The sequence below is a fragment of the Mytilus edulis genome, chromosome 1 (genome assembly GCF_963676685.1).
Source record: "Mytilus edulis chromosome 1, xbMytEdul2.2, whole genome shotgun sequence".
NCBI lineage: Eukaryota > Metazoa > Mollusca > Bivalvia > Mytilida > Mytilidae > Mytilus > Mytilus edulis.
Window position 1 is genome coordinate 105,421,648 of NC_092344.1, and position 17,183 is coordinate 105,438,830.

General features: G+C 31.8%; 1 protein-coding gene and 1 long non-coding RNA gene across 4 annotated transcripts in view; one reads left to right on the plus strand and one right to left on the minus strand.

The window, feature by feature from the left end:
* LOC139517135 (uncharacterized) overlaps positions 1-17,183 on the plus strand; it is a 560,758-nt gene that overhangs the window by 124,573 nt on the left and 419,002 nt on the right. The window lies entirely within an intron of this gene.
* The window catches only part of LOC139516977 (importin-13-like), a 47,212-nt gene that overhangs the window by 23,659 nt on the left and 6,370 nt on the right, over positions 1-17,183 (minus strand). For both annotated transcript variants that reach the window (XR_011663067.1, XM_071307473.1), the window contains exons 3-17: positions 16,808-16,927; positions 15,763-15,821; positions 14,646-14,754; positions 9,369-9,467; positions 8,609-8,662; positions 7,896-7,968; positions 7,409-7,625; positions 5,516-5,600; positions 4,535-4,666; positions 3,932-4,012; positions 3,170-3,308; positions 2,512-2,561; positions 1,686-1,787; positions 1,192-1,339; positions 542-723 (exon numbers count right to left, since the gene is read on the minus strand). Coding sequence is in view for 1 of the 2 variants with exons in the window: in XM_071307473.1 (XP_071163574.1) it covers positions 542-723; positions 1,192-1,339; positions 1,686-1,787; positions 2,512-2,561; positions 3,170-3,308; positions 3,932-4,012; positions 4,535-4,666; positions 5,516-5,600; positions 7,409-7,625; positions 7,896-7,968; positions 8,609-8,662; positions 9,369-9,467; positions 14,646-14,754; positions 15,763-15,821; positions 16,808-16,927 (1,650 nt within the window). In the remaining variant the exon portion in view is untranslated. The remainder of the gene's footprint in view (positions 1-541; positions 724-1,191; positions 1,340-1,685; positions 1,788-2,511; positions 2,562-3,169; positions 3,309-3,931; positions 4,013-4,534; positions 4,667-5,515; positions 5,601-7,408; positions 7,626-7,895; positions 7,969-8,608; positions 8,663-9,368; positions 9,468-14,645; positions 14,755-15,762; positions 15,822-16,807; positions 16,928-17,183) is intronic.

Genomic DNA, 17,183 nt, shown 5'->3' on the forward strand with positions numbered 1-17,183 from the left:
AAAATTGTCCAACACAGAAGACAAAATCTTAAAATATATTGCAGAAACTTATTGTAAGAAAATGTAGCTTGACATAATTGGCCTTTAACCCTTTTATTTCACAGAAATTGTAAGAATAAATTTGATTGCCAATTACCTGAAAGTTCTTATATAGAAGAACACGAGAGAAAATCCCAGCCAACAAGGATGAAAAATATATTCTATAAACTAAAACATGTCTAGTTTGAACTTCTATAAACATTTTTTTTTCATTATCCAAGGAATAATTTTCTTTATATCCTACATAATTCTACAATTTTACACCTGTACTCTACAACGTTTGTTTTGCAATAACATGGGCAAACTATAAAATATCAATTTGTATTAGATAAAGTGCAACATCAAAACTTGTATGGGTAGCTAAGAAAGTCTTTTCTGACTTTATGCTGATAATTTCAGACTCTACCTGATTTTAGAAAAGACTTGAAAAAGTTGCAGAACTTGAGTCACAACGTTTAACTATAGTTAATTCACAAGATTCAAAATTTAAAGCTTCACTTACCTGACTAGAAGACAAGATCTGATGAATGAATGGGCTGATATGGTCTAGGTTCTCTCTGGTGACATCCTTAAGTGACATAGTAGCTGCTGTGGCCACTTCACTGTTTGTTAGACCTTGTAGTATCAGGGGTATCACAGACCCAAGGATATCTGGATGATAATTCAACCATTCACCAAAAGATCCTAGGAAAAAAATCATGAACAGAATACAATCTTACAGTCATTTCTTAATTAAAAATATATGCAACTACAATAATCGGACATAGTGAAATTCAACATATAAATAACATATTCATTCATCAATTGCATTTAGTAAATCAATGTATATCAAAAACATTTAGAAGATGAGATACCATTTACTTTTTTAATTAATATGTAAGTATGATGTAATTCTTTTAAGTAGAATTTTTTTTTATTGACCTACTTTGTTTGGTGCATATAGCTTTTTCTATATGTGTCCCGTTATACATGTTTTATGATATAATTAGCTTAAAAGACCTGCACATGGTCCACATTAAGAACAAGCAAGCTTAACTATGCAATATTTTGTACACACTTAAATAGATAAGCTGTAAGCTTAATTCTAGTTTGAAATACACAGCAAATTGTAATACTTTACCACTTGTAACAATGAAAACTGTGTATACTTACCAACCATATATAATGCTGTGGAGATAAACTTTATATTGTCGTAAGGTAGTTTTGGAATGAGATTCATAACATTTGGCATGTATAAGTTTTCTTCTAAATCAACACTTTCTGCTACTGATCCAAACAGGAAGAAGATTGCTTCTGCCAGCTGTCATATGAAAAAGATTGACTACATTTCAATACTAATCACAGTTTTATATATATTCATTAAAACATATGTAAACGATTTAAATGCACTTTACCCTATTTCAATTGAAATCATTTTAACAGAAAAACAGATTTTACCAAAGAAACTTAGCTTCTTTTCACTGTGGATTACTTTATTTTCTATAGCTATTTGATTTTGTGGTTTCCCTAGATTCTACATACAAGTCTACAGAAAAAATTTCCTATGTTGATCTTTCATTTTTGTGGTTATCTTATACCTAAAAAATCTCTGAAATTGTTATCATACGAATAATAATGAACCAAAGCATGTGAATTTTGATACTCACCTGCCATTGTATTGTGTTAGCTTCACTTTTATCTACACAAGATCCTAACACAGAACACAAGTATCCTAATAATGGTTCTCTTAATATGCTAAAGGAATACATCTAAAATATCAAAGAATTATTTTTATGATAAAATAAATAGCATTGCAACAAGATATCAGATTTGGTAATCCATAGGTTATTTTTTTGTCTTATTATAGATCTTCAACATTTCTATAAGGTTTTTAATTTAAAATATTTTGGTTCTAATAGGACAAAGGCAGTATTTTTATAGGTGGAAGTAAATATATATGTATAATAAAAGTTTATATAAGTAGCCAAAATATATATATACTTCATAGGGATGAAAATGAAAATAATGAGAAAGTAAACAGTAACTTTGTATGCATGTGTCAAACATATTTGTTGATTACAAAGCGTAATAAGGACATCATATAAGAATGTAAAATTGATACTGTTAATGTCATTATCAGCATTATTAGTTTATTTTAAAATCTAAACCTTATAACAAAATTCACATGCTCAGGATTTTCATGTGCATCTTCCAGAAATACATGAATAGGACCAATAATTCAGATGGATTGCTCATCATTTTACATATCAACCAATAGAAAAAGGAAAGTGAAGTAGTACACAGAATATAATATCATTGGAATAAATATCACATAACTATATTTGATAATATATCTGCAAACATATGGTATTGTTTTTTTAAGATGATTAATTTTGCTTTCCAATATCACCATAATTCAAACTTAATTCAGAAATAAATTTGCAGCCAAAATGCACTTGATAACCTTATTTAACAAGGTTTTGTTTGACTTACCATGGTATCCCCTATGTCTTGTCTATAACATCTGAATTGTTCTACTTCATCTGAAACACAGAGAATAAAATTAAATAAAATCCATGAATAAATGAAATTTAAAAGACACGATAGTTTATATTTACAATTTGTACATAAAAATCACCAGTCTTTGTAATACTTGCTTTCTTAAGCCAAATATGTCCCTTAGTATACCTGCTTTGTTATAAAGTAAAAAAATGAACAGTTACAATTAATACTTCTGCATTCTCTTTTAAACCATTTTGTCAGACATATACTGACCTTTTTCATTAGTATACAGCAAAGAATTAAACATCTCTTTAAAAGGTTATTGAAAAGATGTTTAACTGAGAATAATAAGATTATTGTAAAGATGTTTACATGAGAACAAGGTTATTGATAAGATGTTTACCTGAGAACAAGGTTATTGAAAAGATTATGACCCGAGAACAAGGTTATTGAAAAGATTATGACCCGAGAACAAGGTTATTGATAAAATATTTACCTGAGGACAGGTTTATTGAAAAGATGTTAACCTGAGAACAAGGTTATTGAAAAGATGTTAACCTGAGAACAAGGTTATTAAAAAGATGCTGAAATGAAAAAAAGGTTATTAAAAGACGTAAACCTGAGAACAAGGTTAATGAAAAGATTTTACCTGAGGTCCAAGAAGTATATGTTTGATCATCAGGGTACTGGACTTTGATTAACAGAATTTCTACCAGTGAAAAAAAGAATGGTTGTATCACAGGCAGTAACAGCTGACATCTCGATGGGTCAGACTCTAAAATCTCATCCTGAAATATCAAAGACAAAAGATCAAAGATATTACACTTTACTACACAATCAAAATTTTTGCAGATGACAAGGAACTGTAACTCTTGAACGGTACACATCATGTCATTTAAAATAAATTCAACCTGTGTTTCATAGTCTTAACACATTTTTTCAAGAAATACTTATTATATCAAACCGTAACTAAATTGACATTTGTCTTCTCCAAGAACGAAAATAACTGGCTGTTTTTTGTAAATTTGGGTGATATTTCAAGAAAATGCATCAATGTTTCTTAAAGAATTTATATCATATACAACTTTTTATGAAATTGACAATGCAAATGATCTCATAATCATTATTTCACATATACCTTGTATATCAAGCTGATAAACTAGTTATCTATCTAGTTTTACAGTTCTCTTTTTACAAATGTAAAACAAACTATATACTGACTTTTTTATAAGTTCACAGCAAAGAATCAAATTTTACTCTGTACAAGAAAGTTAAAAAGAAATGCAAATGATCACAGAACCGTTACAGCTTTCCATATGGGTCAACCACTTATGAATATTAGACATTCTTCCTCACTCAGTATGATTTTATCAATGCAATACTTTATTTAACATCAATATTATCGACCTACCTGTAGAACATACCAAAAGGTAAATGGCATGTTACTGAAGTTCTCATCTATAGGATAATGACCGGGAATTGATGTGCAGGCCTATAAAAAAAAGACAACATCTATTACAGTTAACATATGTCATGATAAATTGTGCAGATATTGTTTTACTTTCAACTTTCATTTATGTTATCCCCCCTTTTCTTTCTTTCTTTACTTTTACTTATTTTTTAGTCAAAGAACAATAAACACACAGTAACTTTGCAGAACTTACTAATTTGAATTTCTACACATTAGACTTCTTTGAATTGAATTTTTTTTAATTCAGGCATATAAGTAAGGTTGAAAGGACGATTTTTCAAAAAAGGAATTGAGGCTCTCAAAATGCAAAATATGTGTATAAAATAAAATGATCTTATTCTCACAGTGACCTTATTTTTCATAAATAGGCTGAATTCCTTATCTTGGTCTAATTTTCACAATGACCTCAACCAGTCCTAGTTGCAACAAGACATTTACAAAACATTTCAAATACTTTGACATACATTTAAAACCATTGTAAAACATAAATTAGACATTCAGTATATCTAAGGTCTTTAGACAGCTAATTTAATAAGTATTTACCAGAACCATCTTAATCAGATTTAATACATTATTTCTTCTTTCATCGTCCAGACACAATGAGGCATCAATGATTAATTTGGTATGGTTCTCTGCTAATGCCACAACTATCTGACAGATTCCTTGACACACATCCTGTATAAAAATCAAAGTTATTTGTATGCAAGAATAGTAATTATCGCTATTTACAAAATTTTCCTTCTTGCTGACTGATAATTTTCTTTCTCAGCGGAGTCAAGTGTTATGAAAAATTATTGATAGAAACTAAGAGGGCATGTGGCGTTGCTAATGAAATTGACATGAAATTGATGTCCTTAAAGGTAAAAGTGATAAACAGATGATCAATTGTCATCTCAACTTGATTAATTTTCTCACTTTCACCGTACCAGCTCAAGCAAGAAAATCAATCTCGAATTGTTGGTGGTATGATAAGACAACTCAAACATAAATATCCCAACATGTAAAATATTACATAACACCATTCATCATAAATGTTTTATTCAAAGCACCAATTGTTAGAGGATCTCTTTTGAAGTATTGAAAGGGATATCCATGTGACTTGCTAAAAATGACTTACTTTTGTAGATCTTTTTAGCAAAATTTTGGTATTTTTAAAATGAAGCATAAAGTAAACTTTAGTATGTACTTGTCTAACTGCTTATTACAGCCTATCTTCTTTTTTTATTAATTTTTTTATTGTAAACAGAAATTGCTTTCCCCCTTGAAAAACTTAGATTGAATTGTACCCCTTAAGGAGTCACATTGAGGACCACTATAATATGGAGCAAACCCAATATGTACATACTTACAAATTTGGTAATCTACATGCTATAGTTATATTGATAGTTGGTTATATTTCTTTTTCACTGTTACCTGAATGATTCATTGTTTGTTTGTTGTTTAACATTAACTATGTGTATTCCACGCACATCCCAGAATATTTTTTAAAGCAGTATATCTACCATATGTTTAAGCAGTCCTTACCATATCAGAAGATTCTGTGGCCTTTTTAAACATCTCAGACAACTGTAATACATTTGGAAGGAATTTTTGTATTGTATAGGGAAATCTGAAATATACATATGTAAACTATAATTGATTGTTCAATGGGAATCTAATCCCTTTTTAAAATTCAAAAATTAATGTGATGTTTACTTGGTACCACAGATTCCCTATTGATTTACCTGAAATCTACATTTTCATATACCTGTATACTGAGCATACACATCATATAAGGCCAATTAAAATTAATTGCTAGATTTTCATCCCCGCCCGCCCCTCTGAAATCGTCCCGCCCCGATTTTTTTTATTTAACAAAAATACGATTTCCGAATTTTGTTCATGTCCGTTACCAGGAACCATCGATAATTTCATTTCATTCAAAACTTCCTGTTTCAAATTTCGTTTTTGTATTTCTACGAGTAATCTAACGAAAATGATTAAGTCGACATATTCTGCTGCTCTATGATGACAACATCATCTACCGAGAATAGAGATTGATAACGAGAAGGGCATGAAATATTCGAGTTACGAGTAAAACGCCTTGTCCTTGAACGCAAATTGCGGTAGTCACAAGTGAATCGAAAACCGTGTTTTTTACTTTATTTATACAATGGCTTTGTGTCAGGATATTTGGACTGAATGATTTCCAAAGCGCAAGAATTGTAGAACAAATTGGTACAAAAAAACATGACTGGATTAAAGAAATTGACACAAGCACGAACTTATTTGATTTATGACCGTATATTGAGAAAAAAAAGTCGACAAACACGCATTTTAATTATAACAAGCCCTTATATTTACCCATGGCTGTTGTTTTTGTTGACAAACAGCAAACACCTTCTGTAACTGTCCCAATACCCTCAATTTAGTCATTAAACAACAACTACTTTTTGGTTAAGTTCATGTTTGACATCATAATTACTTTCAACACTGAGTTTAAATTTTATTCTGTACTCATAATACGTGTGTTGCATACAATTGTACCAATACATTTTATTGATTTTATGGGGACTACAAACCTTCTGTAACTGTCCCAATACCCTCAATTTAGTCATTAAACAACAACTACTTTTTGGTTAAGTTCATGTTTGACATCATAATTACTTTCAACACTGAGTTTAAATTTTATTCTGTACTCATAATACGTGTGTTGCATACAATTGTACCAATACATTTTATTGATTTTATGGGGACTACAAACCATTGCTTAGAAAGCAAAATAAATTTGGTGTAGGTATAGTCCAACTGAAGAGAGCATTTCTCTTCTTTTTGATGTATACTATAAATAGGTTTCTAAAGTGGCAATTACATGTATAACAGTGGTTGCCAATCATGGATTTTTATTTAAGAGTTTAAAAAATAGTGTAGGATTCCTTATACAGCATGTATATACATTGTACAACTTGTTTTCCACTAGCATATACTCGCGGTATGAAGAACTCGTGACGAGGGTTTCATATGAAATAAAATTTAAAAAATAAAATCCTCCCACCCGCCCCATTTTTTTCAAAAAATTGGATGAAAATCTACGAATTAATTTTAGTTGGCCTAATCTCGGAATTAAAAAAAAGTGGTTCATAAAAACCCATTAGACAAGTTTTTTTTTACATTAAATTTTTTTGATTCAGTTCCTTTCTCAGATTCTCTAATAGGTCAACTATTTGTGGTGTATGGAATGATTGTAAAGTCAAAGTCATTTATGTACGTTTTTACTGACCCTGGTTTTATGATATACTTGCAGTAAAACCTTTATGTAAAAGATTTTTAACATAAATTCTAACAATGTAAAATGTGTGATATTTCAACATGTACTCTTGCTGTATTCAATTAACTTGAATATCAGTCTATACACACACAAAAAAATGACAGGCTAACCTAAGGGAATCAGGATGAGAGAACACATTGACTAGACTTTCCACAGCTGTATCAAACAGACTAGGATTATACAACGTATGAAAGACTTGTAGTATCACAGGTTCTCCCTCCATTACAGGCACACCAAACTCCACCCAGCTAGAGAAACACTTGAGGGCCTGGTCTTGTACATCTTCTGGTGAAGTGGGGATCATCAGAGTTTGTAGTAAGGTCAAAACTGAAATATACAAATATATGATGACCTATGATTGTTAATTTCTGTGTTATTTGGTCTCTTGTGAAGAGTTGTCTCATTGGCAATCCTACCATGCCTTCTCTTTTATATATAATATCTTTCGACTGAAAATTTTTTTTGATTCAGTGCTATCAAGTTTTGTCTTAAATGATATCCTCTGTAAGCTTTTTTTTTTAATGTTCTCTAATTATGATTTGTAAATCATTTTATTTAACTTTACGTGCTTAAAAATAATCAATAACCAACTCCTACCATGCTGTAGACCTTTAGTAAGTTCCTGTCTCAGTAGGGATCGTCTGTTCTGAGCAAGACTGGAACTGAAAAACTGTAAATTACATTTTGTTTTATTAGTTAGTAATATATTATTTGCCATTAATTTGTACTCATTGTGTAATATTTTTACAATTTATAATGAGAAAATCTATATTGTATGCCATTTTTAAATTAATACATCTTGAAGATCTTTTTTAATTCATTTTGAAGTACTTGGTTGTTGTCTTATCAATGACATCATGCTGATGAGATTAATACATGTACAGCTTGTCAGGCAAGTGCAATAATGAATGAAGCTTTATTAGTCCATGGGCTAAAATGAGATATTCAAAATTGAAATTCTTTTACACCTCACCAAACTTTGCACATATTTTTGCTAGAAACAATCAAAATTTGCATCTTGACTAAGAAAATAAGATTTCCTGTGGTTACTTCAAAATAAGTTTCTTAGTTAAATCAAAGAATTAGAAATATGAACTGGTTGTTTGCTTCTCAATTTCTGGTAATGATTCTTGATTGGCTGTATTGGCCCTCCACTATTTGAGTCTCAGGACCAATACAGCTCACATCCAATCTATACTATGGCTAATACAGAAACCGCAAGGTACCATAATAAAACTATCATTTGGCTCTGTTATTTCTAATCTTAGAAAATCCAGAACAATTAAAAATGATATACAAGTGTATCCTACCTCCTCCGGCAGCACCCTGATAGTCTCTAACAATATATGTAACCTCTGTGTACTCTGAAAACAAGTATGGCTTTAGTTGGCAATGTCATCAATGGAAAGTGAAAAGAAATTTTATGTTCTCATGGTTCTGGTCATAGCATTTTATAATAAGTTTGAATATTGTAAAGTCAAATAAATAATGGGAACAGAGAAATTTTTTAAGTGAGGAAAATATAGAAGGGGTCTTGAAAATGTATATGAAAATTTAGAATATTCTTTTACCAAAGTTGGTATTTCACAGGGATGCAATCTCATCAGTAACATCAACCAGAAGATAAAATGCAACAATGTGTATAACAATGTGGAGCAGGATCTGCTTACCCTTCCAGAGCACCTGGGATCAGTTTTTGGTTGGGTTTGTTTTGCATAGTATTTAGTTTTCTGTTGTGTTTTGTGTTCTATTGCTTGTCTGTTTGTTTTTCTTATTAAGCCATGGCAAGATCAGTTTATTTTTGAATTATAAGTTTGAGTGTCCCTCTGGTATCTTTCGCCTCTCTTTTATATACTGATAAAACAAGAACTAAGTTTATTGTTTTCCACAATGATATTTCCAAACCAGAAAAATGTACATGAACTGATCTGCTTCGTATCTTCTGTTGGAGAATAGTTTATGAAGACGTGTCTCTTGAAGGGAGAAGTTTAAAGACATGTAGTTTGACATTTTCTAAAATATAAAGTGAATTTTGTCATACATTGTACTGTTATAGTTAGTATATCTCACATTTAAGTTAGGAATATTATCTCCCTGAAAACTTTGTACCAATGTCAACAATGGATCAGGCCAGTGTTCTGGTGTCATATGGAGTATTAATGAAGAAATCTGAAACATTTAAACAAACAATGTCAACAATGGATCAGGCCAGTGTTCTGGTGTCATATGGAGTATTAATGAAGAAATCTGAAACATTTAAACAAACAATGTCAACAATGGATCAGGCCAGTGTTCTGGTGTCATATGGAGTATTAATGAAGAAATCTGAAACATTTAAACAAACAATGTCAACAATGGATCAGGCCAGTGTTCTGGTGTTATGTGGAGTATTAATGAAGAAATCTGAAACATTTAAACAAACAATGTCAACAATGGATCAGGCCAGTGTTCTGGTGTCATATGGAGTATTAATGAAGAAATCTGAAACATTTAAACAAACAATGTCAACAATGGATCAGGCCAGTGTTCTGGTGTCATATGAAGTATTAATGAAGAAATCTGAAACATTTAAACAAACAATGTCAACAATGGATCAGGCCAGTGTTCTGGTGTCATATGGAGTATTAATGAAGAAATCTGAAACATTTAAACAAACAATGTCAACAATGGATCAGGTCAGTGTTCTGGTGTCATATGGAGTATTAATGAAGAAATCTGAAACATTTAAACAAACAATGTCAACAATGGATCAGGCCAGTGTTCTGGTGTTATGGAGTATTAATGAAGAAATCTGAAACATTTAAACAAACAATGTCAACAATGGATCAGGTCAGTGTTCTGGTGTCATATGGAGTATTAATGAAGAAATCTGAAACATTTAAACAAACAATGTCAACAATGGATCAGGCCAGTGTTCTGGTGTTATGTGGAGTATTAATGAAGAAATCTAAAACATTTAAACAAACAATGTCAACAATGGATCAGGTCAGTGTTCTGGTGTTATGGAGTATTAATGAAGAAATCTGAAACATTTAAACAAACAATGTCAACAATGGATCAGGCCAGTGTTCTGGTGTCATATGGAGTATTAATGAAGAAATCTGAAACATTTAAACAAACAATGTCAACAATGGATCAGGCCAGTGTTCTGGTGTTATGGAGTATTAATGAAGAAATCTGAAACATTTAAACAAACAATGTCAACAATGGATCAGGTCAGTGTTCTGGTGTTATGGAGTATTAATGAAGAAATCTGAAACATTTAAACAAACAATGTCAACAATGGATCAGGCCAGTGTTCTGGTGTCATATGGAGTATTAATGAAGAAATCTGAAACATTTAAACAAACAATGTCAACAATGGATCAGGCCAGTGTTCTGGTGTTATGGAGTATTAATGAAGAAATCTGAAACATTTAAACAAACAATGTCAACAATGGATCAGGCCAGTGTTCTGGTGTCATTTGAAGTATTAATGAAGAAATCTGAAACATTTAAACAAACAATGTCAACAATGGATCAGGCCAGTGTTCTGGTGTCATATGGAGTATTAATGAAGAAATCTGAAACATTTAAACAAACAATGTCAACAATGGTTCAGGCCAGTGTTCTGGTGTCATATGGAGTATTAATGAAGAAATCTGAAACATTTAAACAAACAATGTCAACAATGGATCAGGCCAGTGTTCTGGTGTCATATGGAGTATTAATGAAGAAATCTGAAACATTTAAACCAACAATGTCAACAATGGATCAGGCCAGTGTTCTGGTGTCATATGGAGTATTAATGAAGAAATCTGAAACATTTAAACAAACAATGTCAACAATGGATCAGGTCAGTGTTCTGGTGTCATATGTAGTATTAATGAAGAAATCTGAAACATTTAAACAAACAATGTCAACAATGGATCAGGCCAGTGTTCTGGTGTCATATGGAGAATTAATGAAGAAATCTGAAACATTTAAACAAACAAAGTCAGCAATGGATCAGGCCAGTGTTCTGGTGTCATATGGAGTATTAATGAAGAAATCTAAAACATTTAAACAAACAATGTCAACAATGGATCAGGCCAGTGTTCTGGTGTCATATGGAGTATTAATGAAGAAATCTGAAACATTTAAACCAACAATGTCAACAATGGATCAGGCCAGTGTTCTGGTGCCATATGGAGTATTAATGAAGAAATCTGAAATATTTAAACAAACAATGTCAACAATGGATCAGGCCAGTGTTCTGGTGTCATATGGAGTATTAATGAAGAAATCTGAAACATTTAAACAAACAATGTCAACAATGGATCAGGCCAGTGTTCTGGTGTCATATGGAGTATTAATGAAGAAATCTGAAATATTTAAACAAACAATGTCAACAATGGATCAGGCCAGTGTTCTGGTGTCATATGGAGTATTAATGAAGAAATCTGAAACATTTAAACAAACAATGTCAACAATGGATCAGGTCAGTGTTCTGGTGTTATGGAGTATTAATGAAGAAATCTGAAACATTTAAACAAACAAAGTCAACAATGGTTCAGGCCAGTGTTCTGGTGTCATATGGAGTATTAATGAAGAAATCTGAAACATTTAAACAAACAATGTCAACAATGGACCAGGCCAGTGTTCTGGTGTCATATGGAGTATTAATGAAGAAATCTGAAACATTTAAACCAACAATGTCAACAATGGATCAGGCCAGTGTTCTGGTGTCATATGGAGTATTAATGAAGAAATCTGAAACATTTAAACAAACAATGTCAACAATGGATCAGGCCAGTGTTCTGGTGTCATATGGAGTATTAATGAAGAAATCTAAAACATTTAAACAAACAATGTCAACAATGGATCAGGCCAGTGTTCTGGTGTCATATGGAGTATTAATGAAGAAATCTGAAACATTTAAACAAACAATGTCAACAATGGATCAGGCCAGTGTTCTGGTGTCATATGGAGTATTAATGAAGAAATCTGAAACATTTAAACAAGTAGTCAACAATGGATCAGGCCAGTGTTCTGGTGTCATGTGGAGTATTAATGAAGAAATCTGAAACATTTAAACAAGTAGTCAACAATGGATCAGGCCATGAAGAAATCTGAAACATTTAAACAAGTAGTCAACAATGGATCAGGCCAGTGTTCTGGTGTCATATGTAGTATTAATGAAGAAATCTGAAACATTTAAACAAACAATGTCAACAATGGATCAGGTCAGTGTTCTGGTGTCATATGTAGTATTAATGAAGAAATCTGAAACATTTAAACAAACAAACTCAACAATGGATCAGGCCAGTGTTCTGGTGTCATATGGAGTATTAATGAAGAAATCTGAAACATTTAAACAAACAAAGTCAACAATGGTTCAGGCCAGTGTTCTGGTGTCATATGGAGTATTAATGAAGAAATCTGAAACATTTAAACCAACAATGTCAACAATGGATCAGGCCAGTGTTCTGGTGTCATATGGAGTATTAATGAAGAAATCTGAAACATTTAAACAAACAATGTCAACAATGGATCAGGCCAGTGTTCTGGTGTCATATGGAGTATTAATGAAGAAATCTGAAACATTTAAACAAACAATGTCAACAATGGTTCAGGCCAGTGTTCTGGTGTCATATGTAGTATTAATGAAGAAATCTAAAACATTTAAACAAACAATGTCAACAATGGATCAGGCCAGTGTTCTGGTGTTATGTGGAGTATTAATGAAGAAATCTGAAACATTTAAACAAACAATGTCAACAATGGATCAGGTCAGTGTTCTGGTGTTATGTGGAGTATTAATGAAGAAATCTGAAACATTTAAACAAACAATGTCAACAATGGTTCAGGCCAGTGTTCTGGTGTCATGTGGAGTATTAATGAAGAAATCTGAAACATTTAAACAAACAATGTCAACAATGGTTCAGGCCAGTGTTCTGGTGTCATGTGGAGTATTAATGAAGAAATCTGAAACATTTAAACAAACAATGTCAACAATGGTTCAGGCCAGTGTTCTGGTGTCATGTGGAGTATTAATGAAGAAATCTGAAACATTTAAACAAACAATGTCAACAATGGTTCAGGCCAGTGTTCTGGTGTCATATGGAGTATTAATGAAGAAATCTGAAACATTTAAACAAACAATGTCAACAATGGATCAGGCCAGTGTTCTGGTGTCATATGGAGTATTAATGAAGAAATCTGAAACATTTAAACAAACAATGTCAACAATGGATCAGGCCAGTGTTCTGGTGTCATTTGAAGTATTAATGAAGAAATCTGAAACATTTAAACAAACAATGTCAACAATGGATCAGGCCAGTGTTCTGGTGTCATATGGAGTATTAATGAAGAAATCTGAAACATTTAAACAAACAAACAAAAATATTTTGTAAAATGAAAAAACAAAAGAAATACAAATCTTTTAATGAAAGTTGATTACTTTACCGTACTTGATATTAAATCTTTTAACACAATATAAGTTTCACTTAGCTGAAAGAGTGATCAATCTTTTCATCACAATACATATTTGACTTAGCTGGAAGAGTGATCAATCTTTTCATCACAATACATATTTGACTTAGCTGAAAGAGTGATCAATCTTTTCATCACAATACATGTCTGACTTAGCTGTCAGAAAGAGTGATCAATCTTTTCATTACAATACATGTTTGACTTAGCTGAAAGAGTGATCAATCTTTTCATCTCAATACATATTTGACTTAGCTGAAAGAGTGATCAATCTTTTCATCACAATACATGTTTGACTTAGCTGGAAGAGTGATCAATCTTTTCATCACAATACATATTTGACTTAGCAGAAAGAGTGATCAATCTTTTCATCACAATACATGTTTGACTTAGCTGGAAGAGTGATCAATCTTTTCATCACAATACATATTTGACTTAGCTGGAAGAGTGATCAATCTTTTCATCACAATACATGTTTGACTTAGCTGAAAGAGTGATCAATCTTTTCATCACAATACATGTTTGACTTAGCTGAAAGAGTGATGAATCTTTTCATCACAATATATATTTGACTTAGCTGAAAGAGTGATCAATCTTTTCATTACAATACATGTTTGACTTAGCTGGAAGAGTGATCAATCTTTTCATTACAATACATGTTTGACTTAGCTGAAAGAGTAATCAATCTTTTCATCACAATACATGTTTGACTTAGCTGAAAGAGTGATCAATCTTTTCATCACAATACATGTTTGAATGTATGAATAGTTGTTATCAATCCTTTTTCTACTTAAACATATTTTCTAGTTCTCAATAATAAAAACAAATGACATGGGTTAACCATTCATTAGCTAGCAACTTAAAAGAGGCCAGTTTATATTGAAGCATAAAACTTACAGCAACACACAGCCTTGTCAGTACAATCTTAGGTCCTGCACCAAATTCTATGATTTTATCCAACAATCTGCTTCGTAAACCATCATACTGATCAGGGGGCACTTCATGCCTGAAAAGTAGGAGCATTATCAACAGATGTCACTGCAGTACGCCCCGAGAGTTTGTAATCCCAAACTCCATACATCGAAATTATTCCTGGTGTGACACCAGGAAACTCCAACATCCCTCCCTAAATTCTCTGAGAAATTTGGGAGTATTCCCTCCAACTTCAGCGTAAATTCACTACCTTTTGTTTATTGTATTAGCGAAATCTCTCCCAGTCAACACGGCTACACTCCGAAATCGGTGATTAGAGTTTCGATTACAAACTCTCTATTCAAAAATCAGTCTGAAGGGAAAACAGAGCTACTGTCATATTACTCTGAGTAAATATACATCAAGAAGACAATTTCCTATAAAAAATATTGTCATTCTATTCCAAATAGCACACTACTATTATTTCAGGTATATGTTACTTCTAAAATCAGTTATCAGATACTAAGATATAGACAATCATAGTTTGATTTCAGGATACATCTAGGAGTGTATAACAGCTTTTGTCAGTCTTATTTACATTCAAAACTGCAGTAATGTGGGTCAGTATTACGGTCTACGTTAATCTATAGATGTATCAACTATTTTATAACAGAATCATAAGAACAGTTTGATTTTTCTTTGTTGTGTGTATACAGGGGTCGAATTTAAGCTTTTTAGTGTAATGGCTGAAAATTAACTGGTCCTGCAAAAATGACATTCATTTGATAACCACTAAAAGATATGACAGATGTTTAGTTTTATTTTCCTCAGCTGCTTTCCTCTTCTTTATTCCAAAAATAGCTCCCCCAATACCCTATAAATAATTTCTCGGGTTTATTTTTCTGTAAGCAAACCGAGATAGAGATGCAATCATTGATTTTAACGAAAAATTCTACTGGTCCGCCGGACCACCAGCTTACAAAATCTACTGGTCCGACACAAATTCTACTGGTCTCGGCCAATTTCGACCCCTGTGTGTATATATGGCAATGTCAAATTGTATATTTCCTCATACTCTTTCTGTTATATAATCTTCACTCACCAAAACCTGGAAATTTTCACATGTAAGGAATTTGCACCAAAATACTGTACTTCTGCAGTCTATAAAAGACAATAAACATGATATCATAAGAGAAATTCTTAATACTTGTTTGTTGGGAAAATTAAGAATTGTTCAGATAGTTAAAAATCATGAACAATAAATGAAGTTTTTATTATCAAGGTTCAAATGACACAAATAGAACAGCAATACAAGAGCTGTTCCTTTGCTCATTGTGTGTTTTTTGCTGTGCATGTACTGATTATGTGTCATGGATGGATACCCCATATCCTTTGTTTTCTATTAGGGACGACATCAAAAGTTCAATGAAGGATAACAAACTTAATTCACATAGTTTTTTCACTGATGTCCCCTCCCCCCCCCCCCCCTCTTAACTTAATTTGGGAAAAATTTATTGACCCATATAGATATATGTAAAAATCAATGTCGGATAACCACATTTTACAGCAGTTCAACCCCCCAACCCCCAACCCCCAACCCCCAAACTATTTGAATTAAGTTTTTTTTATCTTACATTGATCTTTTGATGTCATCCCTTAATGAGACCACATTTAAATTAGGATATTTTCCAAGAGTTTAGGGAATCTTTTCCCTGATTTTAAACACCAGAACAAGAGTTCATACTCTGAAATTTCATCTGCTTTAATGATTAAAATTGAACTTATGTTGAAAGTCTTGAGGATCAAGGTTTTACAAAACGTAACATTATCAATGACCCATGAAAATAAAGTCAGATCAAATGATTAACCACAAAGCATACAATGAGAAGATAAATTTTCAACTGTACAGTGACGTCAAATGTTTATGGTAATAGTATACATTTTGTGTACATGTATATATGATGCCATGAAATATCCCAGTGTAATTATTAGGATGAAAATGGTCAGTATTATACAATGACACTAAATGACAAAATATTACAAGTTTGTCATACATTTTAGAATGCAACTCATGACAAAAAAATATCAGAAATTTCTGAACATTCTTAATTATTCATTTTCTATTTCATTTTGCTTATCTTACATACTTTATGACTACCCATAAGTTCCCATGAAAATGACCATGCTTCTGTTGAAATCTGTGCTTTAGTTAACCATTCATGTATCTGTGGATGAACCATAGACTGCTGATAAAACTGAAGCACTGCCTGAAATAATATAACAAAAGAAAATCATCTAAGGTATCAAATATCTTTTGTCTATATATTTAATGCATGAGCATGGATCACCACAAGCATTTTAAGGATGTTGCTCCTCTGCTATATGTCTTAAAATACATTAATAAAAACAAAATATCTGACTATCAACGGTCTTTCATTTATAACAACAATTTGGCTGCATTGTTACTATTCATATTAGATTTCAATCCTTTCCCTTTTAATATAGATTAGTGACCTAACTAGT